The 18566-nt window shown below is 45.4% G+C and overlaps 1 protein-coding gene across 1 annotated transcript in view; it reads right to left on the reverse strand.

Moving 5' to 3' along the window:
- Window positions 1-343: 343 nt before the first annotated feature.
- The window catches only part of chst3a (carbohydrate (chondroitin 6) sulfotransferase 3a), a 74386-nt gene continuing 56163 nt past the window's right edge, over window positions 344-18566 (reverse strand). The window contains exons 2-3 of the mRNA XM_052041572.1: window positions 8184-8457; window positions 344-4123 (exon numbers count right to left, since the gene is read on the reverse strand). Of these exons, the coding sequence (XP_051897532.1) occupies window positions 2884-4123; window positions 8184-8269 (1326 nt within the window). The 5' untranslated portion in view covers window positions 8270-8457 and the 3' untranslated portion in view covers window positions 344-2883. The remainder of the gene's footprint in view (window positions 4124-8183; window positions 8458-18566) is intronic.

Genomic DNA, 18566 nt, shown 5'->3' on the forward strand with positions numbered 1-18566 from the left:
AATCTGGAGCAACAAAAACAAAGTACTGGAGGAACTCAACGGGACAGGCAGCATCTGTGGAGGGAAACGGACAGTCAACATTTTGGGTTGAGACCCTAGCCATGGTTTCAGTTTGAAGAGTTTGGCTTCGGGGATGGAGCTGGACTGAACTAACGAAAAACGAATGACCTTGATTTTTCTCGTAATGCTTGATTTTTCTCATTTTCTCATTAGGTTTGAACTTGAGGGTGCCCTCTGGGTTAACTGATAATAACTGGAAATCAAAGACAAGTATAAATGGCCAAGAGAGCGAGCATCTACTCAGACGACAGGCCAGCAATGAGCAAGAGCATTGCCATGTAATACCAGCGTTTAATGACATGTCAGCCATCTTACAGAGATATTCCCAACCATGGGTACAGTAAAATGAAACACAAATGTCAGAGACAAACACTGACCTCACACACCTACATCAATAATTTGTGTACTCAATGACCAATTCTCTGCAAGCCAGCTGCAGAGCAACTCCCCGATATTCCGTGAAGAAATCAGACATCAGGCAAACATGAGGTAAAATAGGTGTGTTATCACAGCAAGCATGGATCTGATTTGTACAATTAACAGTGAAGACTCCTGTTCGAACCTGTGATGCTGTGATTTCTAGGATGGTTTGACCCATTTGCCAAACAGAATAGCCAAGAGATTCAGCGAGCTGACAAGTTCCTTCACGTTGCCTGAAGATGCACTTGCACAGCCAACCAGATTATTCTTTGAGCAGCAAAACAAAGTAAAGAGGACATGATAGAGTATTTGAGCTCTCCTTGGCCTGGCGCTACACAGCTTCAGCCTGGCTCAGGAATCTTCAGCAGATCAGAGATCACAGATAGAGACTCTCCAAAGTCAAATAAAAGCATGATAAGAACACAACTTAGAAGCACTCACATAAAGTGCTGTGACAAGACTACGGATAGGTGAAGGATAAAATAGCTACCATTTGAGAACTAAATAACAAACACAGCTTTTAAATAGACAAAGCCCTGTGCAACTAAAATGCTTCTTTCCATCTTCACTACTTGACTGGTCCAAGAACGAATACAAAGGTCTCTATCATATGACTTTCTTACCCCAAGACCACCCTGTTGCTCTCCCACAGGTTCTGCCAATCTTTGATGCTGCTCCCAAGGCTGAAAATCTGACTGCTCAAAGCCCAGCCATCAGTCCAGATGACGCTCTATTGCAGACATGCAATGTGGCAGTGCTGTGCACTGTCAACTGAAGTACATAGCACTGGCCAGTTAAAATACAATGGCACGATTCTCTTGTTTTTTTTTCGGATGCCAAACAGGGCCACAAAAAGAAGAATCAGGCAAATGAGCTGGTTAATGCAGTGCTTTTGTGACTGATTTATTTCTGCTCACTAAATTGGGGCCAGAATGCAAGAGTTCCCGCAAGTTCTGAATCTAAATGAACCCCAGCAGGACCATTACTTGCCCAAATAACCAGGCAGATAAATGCTATCCAAATAGCCCCCAACACTCTTCCAGACCCCACCTCTGTATGATCCAATGGATTCACCCATGATGCACAGACACCACCAGTTCATGGTAACTATTGCCTGTGCACACTCTACAAAATAGCCACACCCTGCTAAACTAGCAAAGGGAACAGGGACATTTTGGTCGGGGCTCTTATATCCACTTGCAAATGTAGAACTCCTCACCTGACTACTCTTTCTTGGGGGGGGGGGGGGGCAATACTAGCCTGACCCTGGGAGGGAAACCATGGGATTGGGCGCAATGATGGTTTTGCATATCAATGAGGCAGCAATCAGGCAGAGTGTGAAATCAGCTTTATTCCTGATCCAGGTTCCAGATGGGTAAAGTTTATCCCCATTTATTAACATCGTCTAAAGGAATTTCAGAGACTGTATCTCTGGCAGTGCCTCAAGAGAGAGGGATCAGTTATTCCAGCAACAATTAAGATTGGGGTTGGCAAGTTGTAGGTGATGTCTATTTATTGTAATGTCTTGCCTTGTGTGGGTCTTCACGCACTTGCAATGACCCATGGGGTATAGTTAGCTGCATTTTTCCACTATAAACCTAACTGAAATCTTGAGAATGAGCAGGGACTGCATTTAACCAAAAAAAATTTTGTCAATATGACTGTGCAGAAATTCATTCTTGGACCAATGTTAGTTCCTCTGCATAGATTACAATATCATCTGGATTTGAACAAAAGATCTACGAGGAGAAGTTATTCAAGAGTTGGAAACAAAGAAGGAATCAAATCTCATATGCCCACTAACAAAAAATTTGTTTTGCGTCAAATGTCTAAAATGCACCTCTAAAACTTTGAGCAGATATCTAGCCAGCCCATCCATTCCCCCTTCAAATTTAGTCTCAAATTTAGGCCCAATATCTAGTCAAAAATATAATATTTGTCCTAAAGATCTCTCTAAAATTGGGAGAAAAATAAGCCTTGAAATTCTATGAAAAGAATTTCTATAATTTAAGATCAAAAATAAATTCACACCCTCTATAATTTGATATTTTTACCCTATTGTCTAAATTCAGTACAAATAGGATTAAGATCCTTTGTAACCCTGTCTCCCCATCTAGCCTCAACACCATGCTAAATCTTTATAAAATCAAGTCATAAAAATAATCTTTCCCTTAATAAATAAATCCCTCATGTGTGTGCTTAATACACATGTTTCCATTATCAGCTGTACTTCAGGCAACTGTTTTGTCCTTGTGATGCCTAGTGAGGCCATTGCACATCCGTCCAGGAGATGTTGAATTTGCTCGGCACTTTTGAAGAAGGTCCAAGAAGCTTCAAATTTTATCTCTGACAACAAACTGTATTCCTTCAGCTACTTGAAGACAATTTCAGCTTCTTCCTCAGTTAGGTTATTCGGAAGTTTCTGTTTTCGAGCAGGCTGGCAGATCTGTTGGCAAGCGTTGCCGCGTCTTTGACCAGCTTGTAGCCAAACAACTTCATTGCAGGCTCACACACTTGTTGGACCACCCTGGCAATCTTGAACGGCAGACCAAGCCGCCACTTCTCGAACTGCTCCGAAGAGTTTTTGTGCGTTGAGTAGACATTGTCACTGGCCTTCGAAGCTCGGGTGTTTTCGTAAATCCACTTTTTGACCTCGGGTGTGATGGGAATGCCAGCAAAGCGGTACATCTCCTGTGCCCTCTTCACGGGCTCTAGCGCAATGTCCTCGTAACGCATCAGCATGAAGCGATCCTTGAGCCAGGGCGGTTGGCTGATACCAAGCTGCGCAGAGGCTCGGAGGTTTTCACAGTTCCCTCGGAGCTTACCGACCTCTTCGTCATCCGGCACTTCTCCTTCGTTGGCCCATTTCTTCCACGCTTCATACTTACTGGGGAAGGCCACCATCCGGGAAGCCAGCACCGCCCTGGGGTCCCGCACCAGCTGAATGATCTTAAGGTTGATCCTCAGGTCCTCCACCAGTGGCCGGAGGAACTCCAGCTGCCTCAGGCGGACGGTCTTCATGGCCACGTGCTGCTTCTGAAGACACGCCTGAGTGGCCAGGGTCATGTTGAGGAGCCCGCAATGACGCAACCGACAGGGAAATCTCTCCGTCCCCCCTTTTTTGGCCGGCGTGCAGACCGCTCCCTCACACAACGACTTGCTCGAGCCTCGCCGGAACAGGAAGCCCGTGATGTGGCGGTCAGGCATCGGTAACAGGAAGCTTTCCAACGCATACAAATCGCAGAGCATCAGCTGCTGCACCACGTCACGATAGATGATGGAAGAGGCCACACCATTCATTCCACCTGGTTCAAAAGTGACTGTCTTCTCCACATGCCACAGCGGTTCAAACAGGTAGAATATATTGCTGTTCTGGTTGAAGAATTCACCCACAAAGGAAGAGCCCGTCCTGGTTGTTGCCATCAACAGCAAGTGCTTCCTGTCCGTCAGCTCCCTCCTGTCTTCCCTTCTCGGCACTGCTTGCGATGACGAGCAGTTTCTCCGTGCTTTCAGCAGCTGCCAGAGGGCAGCGTTCGAGCCAGCGAGGAGGGAGTTATTCTCAGTCAAGGCTCTGGCAGAAATTGTGTTGTTTGGTCCCACAAATTCCACGTGTGGGAATTTCAGTGTAAACTTGTCAGACACCCTGAATGGGGAGAAGGTAACATATTAATAGAGTTCTCTCAATAGATCAATACTTTGGATATAATCAGTGGATGGCTCAAGAAAATTAAGTAAAAACTTATCAAAAATCAATATTGCAAATTTGTCAACAGATCAAAATTGTAAGGAGAAATTATTATTAGATGGATATTATGAATTACTATTAATATAACCAATCAATGCATCATGAATAGAATCTGTCAAGACATAAATGTTATAAATAGGGGCCAGCAATGGATGGGTGTTATACACAGAATCTATCAAAGAATCAGTATTATCAATGGGATCTGTTGATGAATTAACATCATGCACAGAATCTGTCAATGGACTGATATAATTACAGGCAACTGATGGTTCAGGAGAACAATCAGAATTGTTTCAAATAAACAAACGTACACATTTATTCTGTCAATAAATCCATATTATAAATATGGATTGTGGATCATTATTATGCTTAGAATTTATCAATGCACTTACATTATAAACCGGTGTTATAATCTGTTGAGTGGATATATGGCAGTATTATGGCATAATTTTATGCTACTAGGGTAGTAATCCAACCAAAATGAGCTCAAATCCCACCACAGGAGTGTGAGAAGACACAAACAGACAACAAAAGAGGTCATGTCCATAGGCTGAAAGGCCATTCTTTACCAGGGCTCCTCATACTGGATTCACAGCTAATCAGGACCTGCACTGAAGCAGCCATATGTACTCTGTGGATGCCAGAACATGTCACAGATTGGGTACATGGTGGCACAAATTTCATCTTCTGACGCACTAAAGCCTCACCACCATCAACCTAAAAAAAAATCAGGAGTGTGATTGATTATGCCCACTCAAATGTTCCTCAAGATGCCATTAAGGATGAAGAATTCAGTTTGATCAGTAACCCCACTCCAAGCTTTTCTCCCATTCCCCCTGCAACCTGCAGTCAGAGGCTGCACTGCAGCAGCTCATCAAGACTCTTGTATCAACTGCTAACAAATTCATGGCATCCGGCACCCTGGACAACAACAGAAGGTGCATTGGAACATCAGTGGCTCCGAGGTCCTCTGCAAGTAAAGATGTCTTTTCATCATCTCAGGACCAGTTCCTTACACACCCAACCCAACCCTTGGAGCACGTTCATCCTTGCCGCAGTTTGAGGAAGCATCTGACCATCACAATTTATTTGTACAATGAATGCTGAGCTTGCTGGTAACTGCCAAGCTCCCAGTTTATTTATGAAGAAAATATACAAACAGAACACATCAACGGATTGAGATTATAAATAGAAATGCAAGCAGGATTTATTAAAGGAACAAAGAGTGGAATTGCGACGGACCCAGCCTGCTTCCTGAACTCACTGCCCAAGCTCCCTACCTGCCCACACTTAACTGGGCCACATGAGGCAAACAACGCCAGAACATATAGCAGCAGGAGTAGGCCATTCAGCCCATCAAGCCTGGCCCACCATTCAATATGTTCATGGCTGATTTGCCCCAGGCCTCATCTCCTTTTCTCTGCCAACTGCCTATAGCTTCAAAAAGGTTGTCTTCCCCCTCTTTACATACGCCCAATGATCTAGCCTCCACAGCCCTCTGGGGCAAAGTAATCCAGAGACTCACCACTCTACACACCTCTGTTTTAATTGTCCACCCCTAATCTTATAACTAAATTCCTCATTCAAGACGATCCCACTGCTGGAAACATCTCAGCATCTACCCCATCAGCCCCCGGACATCTTGTGTGTTTCAATAAAATTACCCATCATTTCTTTAAACACCAGAAAATACAGATCTTCCATGGGAAGGTTAACTGAACCAACACTACACTTGGGATAAATCAGGCACAGTGAGGTATCAGCAGAGAGGGACCCTCAGAGAGCATGCTACTGATACCGCATCGCCGGAAAGCTCTGATGGTCTTTGATAGAAAGCAAATTGTGTGACAGAGCACTGTCCTCTGTCAAGATGGGCATTTGTGTAAAAGTTACTTGTCTCCGATGTTCAGAGACATTTAACAACTACTGCACTGGGTGTAAATGATTTAAAAATAATAAAATTCAAAACCTGTAAACATTAAGAAATAATTTTAAACATTAAAATCAAATAACTACAAACTAAATACCATCACTTTAGTTTTCTAACTTCCAGGCAAGGAATCAACCTTCCAGTCTCGCTCACCTACAGGGAATCCCCACAAGACAGGGATTCTCCCGATGTGGAGTCCAACAACAGAGGGAGCGACGGATACACAAGTGTCTGTTCACGGACAGAGACAGCACAGAAACAGGTCCTTCGGCCCACTGAGTCCATACCAACCCATTGACACTAATCCCATTTCTTATTCTCCCCACATTCTCACCAACTTCCCCCAGATGCCACCACTCACCTACATACTCAGGGCAATTTACAGCAGTCAATTAACCGAGTAACCTGCGCGTCTTTGAGATGTGGGAGGAAACCTGAGCACCCAGAGGAAACCTACACAGACACAGGGAGATCGTGCAAACCCTGCACAGACAGCACCCAAGGGTCAGGATCGAACCTGGGTCTCCGGGACTGTGGCGAGCTCTATCTCCCAGGTCCTGGAGATGCTGTGGGTCTGTGTGAGGCTGGGGTTAACAGGAGTGGCTAAACACTCACAGTTCCTTGCTCCCTCCAGGCACAGGCAGCATGGTTCGGTCCAGCCTGAGTAGCAGAAGGAGCCCCTGGATGAACTGGGATTATACTAGAGTTTCTGAGTGATTCCTAGCTTTGCTTTCTTAAAGAGTCTAAAAGAGATAAAGTTTGAAATCACTGGTATTTAATAAAGGAAAAAAGCAACTCGAAGATTCAGTGGACTTGTAGCAGATTAACAATTTCCAGTTTCTTTCACTTCAGCAGGGTTAGGGTGAACTAAACTCATCAAAAGATCTCAAGTTCAAGTTTATTGGCACCATTTATGTTTTGATGAGTTTAATTCAGCCCAACCCTGTTGAAGCGAAAGGAAATGTAAACTGTTTATCTACATTCACTTAAATCGGGAATTCTATTTAAAAGGAGACAGACTTACCTTGTAGGCTGCAATCAGTATAATGTCTACTTGTAAATTAATACAGAAACACAGGGGAGACTATCCAGCCCCTTGAGTACTACCATGAGTACTTGTATTACCATGGCAGTTTTGTCCTTTTTTTTGTACTAAGATCTTGCTTTTACACAGTCTATTTTATTCTCTGTATGGTATAATTTTATGCATAATTTATATTCCTTGTACTGTCTGTACCTACGTGCCTGTGATGCTGCTGGAAGTTTTACATTGTACCTATACCTCACCGTACCTGTGCACATGACAATAAGCTCGACTCGACTTGAGTAGGGTTGTCATTTAATTGGATGATCTGTATCTTAACTCCAGGACCACAAGAAACTGCAGAGAGTTGTCGACACAGCCCAGCGTTTCATGGAAACCAGCCTCCCCTCCATGGACTCTTGCTGCCTTGGTGAAGCAGCCAGCATAAGCAAAGACCACACCCACCAGGGTCATTCTCTCTTCTCTCCTCTTCCATCAGGCAGAAGATACAGGACCCTGAGGGCACGTACCACCAGGCTCAAGGACAGCTTCTATCCCACTGTGATAAGACTATTAAACGGTTCCCTTATACAATGAGATGGACTCTTGACCTCACAATCTACCTAGTTGTGATCTTGCACCTTATTACCTACCTGCACTGCACTTGCTCTGTAGCTGTGACACTTTACTCTGTACTGTTATTGTTTTTATCTGTACTACCTCAATGCACTCTGTACTAACTCAATGTAACTGCACTGTGTGATGAATTGACCTGTACGATTGATATGCAAGACAAGTTTTTCACTATACCTCAGTACAAGTGACAATAATAAACCAATATCAATTAACATAACTGCCATTATTTAGGTCTAGCTCTATTGAGCTAATTGCCCAGAGCTGCACCATCGAGATCAAGTGGTCTGTGCCAGACCATACAAGCTTATTCTCTTCAACTAACTCAGCCGTTCTGGAGAGGTAGATTAGGGTAAGAGGGGACAGCTTACCTTGAAATTATGTTGTTTTCTTTCTCAATGATCACAAGAGCAACAACAAAAAATAGGATAATTGCATATTTGCTCCTCATTCTCATCGCTACTGGCTTTGGGGCTGGAATGCTGATGCAATCCTGCACGGGAGGTCCCTACGCACTGAAGCCCGTTCTCAGTGGTCCGTCAGAGATTCTGTAAAACCTGCTCCCGTGCCAGCGCGAGGCCAGTCTGCCAGTGAAGGCATCGGTCACATCAGCTTTCTCCTGTTCCCCAGTCACACCAAATTGTGCTGCAAAGACAACACAGAGAAGCAGGTTTATTAATGGGCTCACCGCTCTCCCCGTACAAAACCTGCCCCGCTACCCCCATCAATGGAGGCTTCCTGAAGGTTTAAGTATCCTGACCTCCTGCCTCTCCCACTCCCTCCCTCCGACAGCCCCTCCCTCCCCCACCCTCTGATGGCCCCTTCTGCTCCGATACCCTCTCTCTTGTTCCGACAGCCCCTCCCTGTTTCCAGTCCCTCCCTCCTGCTTCCAGCCCCTGATGTGCCTCCAGTCCCTCCTTCCACCAACAGCCACCTCCCTCCTGCTCTGATGGCCCCCCTCCTACCCCTCCCTCCTGCCTCCAGTCCCTCCTCTTCCTGATCTGATGGCCCCACCCTCCTGCTCCAACAGCTCCCGTGGTTACTCACCCCTCCCTCCCTCTTCCCAATACCCCCTCTTCTGTGCCCCTGACAGGACCCACTCTTGCTGACAGCCCCTCACTCCTGTGCCCAATAGCCTTTCCAGTCGACCCCCCCCCCCCCCCCCCACCTACCATTCCCCTCCTGTCACCTGAAGACACTCTCACCCTCAAGACATTCTCTGAATCTTCTGGTGCCAACCGGAGAATAACGGACTTCTTCATCTTATGCCCGATTCTTAAGCATCGGTCAAACTACCTTCTAATATGTTATAAATAAGTGGCAGTACCGCCAAAGGAAAACAGAAAACCTGCAATCCTTTGACTGCCTTCTGATCTCCCCCAGCCCACCACCCACCCAGTGTTGCTCACAGCAGGGTCTAGAGTTTAACCTTCAGTACCTGGGGACTGCAGGACAGTCCTGAAAGGTTGGCAACATTTGTAGATCTACCACATCAACTTGTCCCACCTCTACAAAACAAACTTTCATTTAGGTAGCCATTTAATACAGTAAAGCATTGTCATGTGTTCACTGACATTGACTGAAAAATACAAACCAACATTCAGAAGGTCAGAATCGGTAACTGCACGCTTGCAAGTAAAAATTCTATTCTTTTTAAACATCTCCACAATCTCACCCATCCTAGGCACCTTATGCATTGTCCCATACCTCCTCCCGCTGAACATGTGCACCTGCCCCACTGATCTTTTACCCCACCATTGGAGACCTATCAGTCCTAATGAAACTCCAATGATAAACCCCACCAACTCTCAGTTTTCATGTTTGCGTATGATTCCTGCAAAGACTTTTGCACCTTTTTCAGTGTTTTTGTGCTGCAGGGACCTCAAAACTACATATAATATTCCTTAACAAAGGTCCATGTAAACTTAACACAATTTTTCTCTTTTTCTCATTCATTTCCTCTCGAAATGAACCCCTGGGTTTTTGTTGCTTTTTTTTTTGATTATTAACTTGGTCACTCTACATTGCTCTTTTTACTTTGTCTATCTGTCGACCCTTTACCCTCTAATCCCTGGCTCCATTTAGACCTTTAATTTCCAAGGAGTCAGGTGGCCTCCTTATAGCCTCTCCTAAGGTAAGCCTCTTGTTGCCCACAGCCATGCGCTGGGATACCTACTCCTCCCCGCCTTGGGTGGAGTTGGTTCTTGTTCTCACATCACTTGCTGTCCACAGAAACATCAAGCTCGTCATTATATTTTCCTAAAATCTCCGGAGCAATCAACACTGATCAATCTACAGTTACTAAGGAAGACACACGAGTCCTTAACTTCAGTTTAAACACAAAAAAAGAAAACCCCAAGGGCAAAATAAAAACAGGGCAGTTGAAACCACATTAAGGGCACAGAGGTAACAGCGCAATATGCAGGTCAAACAAACTGCAAGTGCTGCAGATCTAGAATAATAGAACCTGTTCAATAGGTATAGGTCTGTCTCTGTGAACACGTGCAATTAGGACTAACGACGAGTCAATAAGTAACAAGTTCCAGTTATGGTATGGGGCTTGGGACAAAGTAGGCCCCCATTTGCACAATTCATTGCCAATCCCCAATAAAACCCACTCAGCTAGTCAGCCCATTTTGCTTTCCATCCTTTCCCCAGTCCAAGTTCCCACCTCTCCCTTGGCCCAAACTTGCCAGAGTGCATTTCCACAGGGAAAGAGTAGACCAGAACTTGCACTGACTATGGGGAGTGTTCACTGGGCAGTCACCATGTGATACGTATGATCTGTAACCTGTTCTGGGGAGTGAGGACTGAATGCTAAAGAGCCTTTTCAATCTGGTTGGAGGAAGCGGAAGGAGTGCAAAGGGTTAGGAACCAGAGTCTGGCTTAAATAACTGGCAATTGGTTATTAGAAGGTTGACAGTTGATTCAAGACCCCATTGGTGGGAAAGGGGAAAAAATGGGCAACTGGTGAACAGTTAGGAGAAGTTCAATGTGGCCAGTTGGATACTGGGACAGAATCGTTGCAAGTAGTCCGTGGCCTCAGATCAGAACTGATCCCAAATGCCAGCCTGACTCCACTGATGACTGCAGCTCACCTGAGCCATTAACACCCACCATGCTCCTCCCCCCTTCCCCAGCCAATGGGCCACATGCTGTTTCCAACCACCACACACAACCTGCAGTCTTTAAAAATTGCTTCAGATTTTACTGAAATGCCTGGCCATCCCTTCTCACCCAGTGTCAACAGTGTCACCACACGAGAGGAAGAACTTTCATTACTGGAGTCTTTTTCCATGACCTCAGGATTTCCCAAAGTCCTGCCAAGCCAGCGAAGGTCCAGTCACTAACATGCAGAATGTGACATTGGTACGGCGAGGCCTCATCCAAGCAACAACATGATTATCATTATCTCGTTATCCTTCTCACACAGCGGAGCAGTTGGGCGTTGCCTCAACACCTCCCAGCTCCAATGTCCAACTTCTCTCCAGCCTCTCCTGACCCTAGAGCACACAGATATCACCAGTCCACCACCAGCCCGGCTCCCCAACATCAGCAGTGGGCACATCATACGTGCTTTGAGCTATGGACCCCTTTGCCTGCATGGATGATATCGCACTAGTCAGAATCTCTCCTCATTGATCATCCCAGCTGCAAAAATCCTGTCTATTCAGACAGCCACACTCTGCAAACAGATGTTGGGACTGATGTCTTGTTGCCCCGGGAGTGCAGATCACTTGCTCATTGGGACAGTGCCGGGCACTGGCATCTGCTGGGACCACATGACCCAGCTCAATGGTGAGGACTGGTCAGAGCCAGAGCTCTGCCAGCCCAGGGCCAGACCCTTCCCATCCCAGGATCAAGGCTCCTGCCGACCCAGGCCTAGACTCTTGCCAGCCCAGGGCTGAGCCCCTCCCAGCCCAGGGACAGAGCCCCTCCCAGCCCAGGGACACGGCCCCTCCCAGCCCAGGGCAGAGCGCCTCCCAGCCCAGGGACACGGCCCCTCCCAGCCCAGGGACACGGCCCCTCCCAGTCCAGGGACAGAGCCCCTCCCACACAATCCCAGGACTCTCCCAGTGCACTGATAGAACGGCTTTGAAAGCCGGTGAGACCCCACCTTTGTTACTGCACCTTCAACACTCACATTCAAACTCACTCAGATCCTGCTTAAAAAAAACAAAAATATTTTTAAAAAATAAAAAGGTTGAAAGACTAACACACTTAAAAGAAGTAGTCAAAACATTTGAACAAAATTAATCAATCAAATAATAGCTTCCAATTACCTTCCCCCAGCAGCCAAGCTCTCCCATTGATTACAAGTAACCTGCTCTACTCCAAGTTACAGCTGCGAGCTGGGAGTTCTGCATTAGTTCTCCTGCCCAGTTGGACTCCATGTGGTGGAAGGCCCCTCTGTCTGTACCAAAATTCTCTGGACTCTGGGCAGGTCCTGGCGGATTGGAGGACAGCAAATGTCACGCCACTGTTTAAAGAAGGATGTAGGCAAAAGGCAGGTAACTATAGGCCAGGTAGCTTAACGTTTGTAGTCAGGAAAATGCTTGAAGCTATCATTAAGGAAGAAATAGAGAGACATCTGGATAGAAGTGGTTCCATCAGGCAGACACAGCATGGATTCAGGAAGGGGAGGTCCTGTCTTACAAACGTATTGGAACTCTTTGAGGATATAATGAGCGCAGTGGATAGAAGGGAACAGGTGGTGTTGTATACTTGAATTTCCAGAAGTCGTTCGTTAAGGTGCCGCATAAAAGACTTATCTGTAAGATAAGGATGCATGGAGTTGGGGGGTAACGTATTAGCATGGATCGAGGATTGGTTTACCAATAGAAGGTAGAGAGTTGGGATAAATGGGTGTTTCTCTGGTTGGCAATCAGTGGTAAGCGGGGTGTCGCAGGGGTCGGTGCTGGGCCTGCAACTGTTCACGATATACGTTAACGATTTGGAAGAGGGGACCAAGTGCAGAGTATCTAAGTTTGCTGATGACACTAAATTGAGTGGAAAAGCAAATTGTGCAGAGGATGCGGAGAGTCTGCAGAGAGATATAGATAGGTTAAGTGAGTGGGCAAGGGTCTGGCAGATGGAGTACAATGTAAGTGCAAGGTCATACACTTTGGAAGGAAAAATAGAAGATCAGATTATTACTTAAATGGTGAAAGATTGCAGCATGCTGTTGTGCAGAGGGACTTGGGAGTGCTTGTGCATGAATTGCAAAAGGTTGGTTTGCAGGTGCAACAGTTTATCAAGAAGGCAAATGGAACGTTGGCCTTCATTGCCGGAGGGATTAAATTTAAGAGCAGGGAGGTCATGCAGCAACCGTACAGAGTACTGGTGAGGCCGCACCTGTAGTACTGTGTGTATTTCTGGTCTCCTTACTTGAGGAAAGACATACTGGCTTTGGAGGCAGTGCAGAGGAGTTTAACCAGGTTGATTCCAGAGACAAGGGGGTTAGCCTATGAGGAGAGATTGAGTCGCCTGGGACTATACTCGCTGGAATTCAGGGGATCCTATAGAAACATAAAATTATGAAAGGGATAGATAAGATAGAGGCAGGAAGGTTGTTTCCACTGGTAGGTGAGACTAGAACTAGAGGACATAGACTCAAGATTCAGGCGGAATAGATTTAGGACGGAGATGAGGAGGAACTGCTTTTCCCAGAGAGTAGTGAGTCTGTGGAACGCTCTTCCCAGGAAAGCAGTAGAGGCTACCTCATTAAAAATATATAAGACACAGTTAGATAGATTTTTGCATAGGAGAAATATTAAGGGTTATGGGGAAAAGGCAGGTAGGTGGATCTGAGTCCACAGCCGGATCAGCCATGATCTTATTGAATGGTGGAGCAGGCTCCACAGGCCAGATGGCCGACTCCTGCTCCTATTTCTTATGTTCTTACATAGTTATATCTGTGCTGGGACAGCCTAGGTGAGGGATATCTGTCATCAGACCCCAGCCGATGTTGACAGAAAATCTTCCCGCTGTAACTTGGCCAGATGTTTGGAGTCTGTGGTTGCAGAGGCCCAGGCTGCTCCTTTTGTAGCTGACGACACTACAGAGGCATCCCCATTGTACACCCGCTGTAATTCAGATTTAACATACTCACCTCAAACTTGGCAGATTGTGAGTTTTGAATCAAACTACAGAGGCTTGAACCCAGACTGTGATGTGCTCGGGGTACAGGAGGTGAGACTCTAAACCAAAGTCCTTCCTGCCCTCGCAGAAGGTCCCACCACAGTAAATGAGGGACAGCAGGAGAGTTCTCCTCAGTGTTCTGTGGAGCTTGCAGACAACACAACTGCAATGACTTGGGCTACAAACTCACAGAGTTGCACGTTTTCAATGTGTTGCCTGTCAGATTTGAGGTGAAAATGTGGCTACGAAGAGCAACTGACAAAACATGTACAGTGGTTACCTATGTGAGTGATGCGGCCACATACCGAGGTCACTACAGGCACAGTGTTGACATCAGTTAGCGAGCAACGTGAGTTAGTTTGGTGACACTGCAGGGTGCACGACACAAGTCCTGCACATAAACCATTGCTCTTCATGGCCCAGATGTCAGCATGGGTCTGCTGTGCAGCATCGTTTGTAGGAGAGCCTAGGATACTAGGATCCGAGGGCACAGCCTCAGAATAAAGGGACGTCCCTTTAGAACTGAGATGAGGAGGAATTTCTTCAGCCAGTGGGTGGTGAATCTGTGGAATTCGTTGCCGCAGAGGGCTGTGGATACCAAGTCATCGGAAGTATTTAAGGCAGAGATTGATAGGTTCTTGATTGGTAAGGGGGTTAATGGTTAGGGGGAGAAGGCAGGACAATGGGGTTGAAAAAAATCAGCCATAATTAAATGGTAGAGCAGACTCAATGGGCTGAATGGCCTAATTCTGTTCCTATATCTTATGGTCTTACTTCAGCAAGTGCTCCTGTTCACATTAAAATGTCAGCACCATCTGGTTGTTTATACTCTTGATATTGACTAGAAGAATCTCGAGGAAATGTGAAGCAGACATCATCCTCTTTTTGGCACTCTCTTCATTATATGAGGTAACGTTTCTGGCCATGCCTTTATGTGCAGTGAAGTCTTGGAGGATCGAGACTCCATCTCCCACTGCCTGCCTAGTTCAGCTATCTCCCAGCTTCACTGCTTGACATTTTTAGCACTGCAGAAGTTACTTGAGCTATTAAATAAGGAGGCATTTTTTCTCATGCTTACAGTGACATGCATTGAGAAACACACTGTACTTACCACTAATATAGAAGTGAAAGAGCACAGTCTCAAAGGAAGAACTCTTGGGGTTTTAACTGTGGCAGCACTGAGGCAGACTGGCATTTGTATAAACAAGCATTTCAGTGAAACTCAACTGCAATAGTACACTCCTCCTCAAGGTTAATGGAAGGAACAAAACTAGGATAAGGTGATTGTGACTCACTGTCTCCCAGGGAGTCTTTAACCCTTCCTTGTTGCCCTACTGACTTCTGAGGTTGTGATGTGATGGAACAACTGAGCAAGGTGATGGCTCAGATCACAGGTACAACGGGAAGCAAAGCTCCTTCTGCACTGCCCACCATGAAGCTTCCAGGTCAATGTAGCCCCTTTAGATTTGATGCAAGGTTCTCTACCTACTATCCCATCAAAGCTGGATCAGTTGTCGCATTACTCAGTGCCTAACCTCTGCTCCGTCTTCTCTGCCAGGTTTTTACATATTATGGGAAGAATGTAGGGGCGTACTTTATTTAAATCTCACCAGCTCTGCAGGGGTAGGGGGAAATGAATCAACTTCAGATTGAGCACTGGGTCTACCTAACACTTCAGGAACAGTTTGGTAATGCAGATGCATAGATATTATGTTCAGTTTTTGCCATTCAATCAGCTTTCCATTCTACACTGCTGGCTAGATTGCAGGACAAGCATTCATGTTCACATTTCTGTTTATAAATTTCAACCAATCCATTCAAAGCTTAGCTTCCATGCTAACCAAGTCCTTTCAGTTTTAGCTTCAACCATTTTCTCCAGTCAACAGTCTAACAGATACCAATTTTAAGGAGGCTTATATTGCCTGCTTTTGGCTCTGTATCAATTTGGATCACAAATCCTGTAAAGGAAGCATTTTTTGTCTAACATCTTTCATATTCTCAACCATTGCTTCATGTGGTTGGGAAAAGGGGAGGGCATCCCTTTTCATGGTACTCTAAAGAGCTACTCTACCCGGTTGTCCAGTTTTCAGCCCCTGTTCCCATCCACAACAGAACAGCATAAAGAGGCAGAGATTTATAAATGAAAGCACTTTTCAAAATGCCCCATGAGTTTGGAACTCCCTCCCTAACAGCACTGTGGGGACACCCACACCTCAAGGACTACAGTGGTGCAAGAAGGCAGCTCACCACCACCTTCTCAAGGGCAACTAGGTACGGGCAATTAAATGCTGGCTCAGCCTGCGTAGCCCACATCCTTTGAATGAATATATGAAAAAAAGGAAGTAGCCCAATGCAGTTTGAGAAGCGTCAGATCTTCAATGAGTTACACAGCTTCGTCAATAGCAAAATGTGGGACTTTGGGATTTTAATTTCCTCTGTTGGGAATACGACAGCCTGACTCTTTAGCACTGAGTGTTTTGGCTCGGAGGAGTAAGAGGGTATTCAGTTCCTCTCGTCTGTTCCATCAATTTACTTCATAGACAACATGTATCAACTCACCTCCTACTGCTCCTCTACTGCTGCTGGCAGGGACTAAGACCTCATTATTGTCCCATCATGGAGTATGCAACATAAGCCACAAATGTGGAAACCCATTCTTCATCAGACTCCAGAGTGCTCCAGGTAGTAGGAAAGTTGCTTGCAGATATTGAGGCCTTCTTAATCAGGCTGCAGGTAGCGTGCTGAATGTATCAAGCTAGAAACCAGGTGGTCTCCACATGGCCTTTGGGCTGGTGTGGTGGCTCAGAGATGGAGAACGGAGGTGGCCATTGTGATCCTCAGGGTGTGCACAGGAACACAAGGAAATAGGAGCGGGAGTAGGCCACTTGGCCCCTCAAGCCTATTCAACGTGGTCATGGCTGACCTGGCCCAGGCCTCAACTCCTCTTCTGTGCTGGTTCTCCACAGCCTCAATTCCCTGATCTTTCAAAAATCCATTTTAAGTACTTCTAATAACCTGGTCTCCATAGCCCTTGGAGGCAGAGGATTCCAAAGACTCCCTCCCCTCTGAGAGAAGAAATTTCTATATACCTCTGTTTTAAATTATCAGACCTTTATTTTGTAACTCTCTTCCATTCCTTGTCTTTCCAACATGTGGAAACATCTCACGTTGGAGGGTCTCAAGAAACGGAAGATAGTTACATCCTGTTAAACCCCCTTCGGATCTTATAAGATCACCCTTCATTCTTCTAAACTCCAAATACAGACCCAAACTGTTTAGGACAACCCTCTCATCTCAGGAATTAGCCCGGTGAATCTCCAATGGACTGCCTCCAATGCTACTATATCCTTTCTTAGGTAAGGGGACCAAATCTGTGCGCTGTACTCCAGGCGTGACCTCATCAACACTCTGTACAACTGTAACATACTTCCCTATTTCTAAATGCCTTTGTAATAAAGGCCAATATGCTGTTTGCCTTCTTAACTACTTGCTGTTTTTGTGATTCATGCACTAGAACACCTCAATCCCTCTGAACTTCACTCATTTGCAGTCTCTCTCCATTTAGACAATAATCTGCCTTTTGATTCCCTTCACCAAAGTGCATGACCTCACACTTACCCCACATTAAACTTCATTTGCCAAGCTTTCACTGTGTCCCGTTGTAGAATCACAATGCTCTCATCTCAACATGCTCTCCCACCTATCCTAATGTCATTGGCAAACCTGGATACCTTACATTTCATTTCCTCCAATTTATAAATAATTGAGAGCGAAGTCCTGATGTACTCTGCCAGTTACATCCTGAAAGAGACCCATTTATTCCAACTGTTTGCTTTCTATATGATAATCAGTTTTCTGCCTCATGAGTTCTCAGATTGTGCACTAACCTCTTATGTGGCACTGTGTGAAATGCCTTTTGGAAATCTAAATACACCACATCTACAGGTAGCCCCTTGTTCACTCTGTTACATCCTCAAAGAACTCAAGAAAATTTGTCCAACATGATTTACCTTTCATGAAACCATGCTGACTCGGTTTGATTACATTAAAGCTTTCTCAAGTGATTAACTACTGTTTGATTATGGTGTCTAGCATCTTGCCAGCAATAAACGTTAAACTAACTGACCTATAGTTTCCTGCCTTCACCATCACTTCTTTCGTGAACAAGAGCCACATTTGCTGTTTTCCAACCAAAGGTAACCTTTCGGAATTCACTGAGTTTTGGATAACTTTAACCAATGGTTCCGCCATCTTTGCAGCATTTGCTCTAAAGCCCTTGAGTACAGGGTATCGCGTACTGACAACTTGCCTACCTTTTGTGATTGAGATTTTATAAGTTCTTCCATTCTATTTGCCCAGAACTAGCCCAGAACAATCGAACATTATGGAATGAAATCCTTACTGTTGTGGAATATCTTGGGATTGAAATGAGGTGCCTTCATTGCAATGTAAGTGCAGTCAACAAGCCAGTGCACCACTGGGAAACTGCAGTACCACACACTCCATGTGGAGGTATGACTCGTTGCTCTCCGGTGTAGAATAGGATGAATTCAGCATTGCTAGAATTGATCATCTCTACGACCTCACTAACACAGTGATGTGCTGCAAATTAC

Source organism: Pristis pectinata, chromosome 30 (genome assembly GCF_009764475.1).
Source record: "Pristis pectinata isolate sPriPec2 chromosome 30, sPriPec2.1.pri, whole genome shotgun sequence".
In the NCBI taxonomy this organism is placed as follows: Eukaryota; Metazoa; Chordata; class Chondrichthyes; order Rhinopristiformes; family Pristidae; genus Pristis; species Pristis pectinata.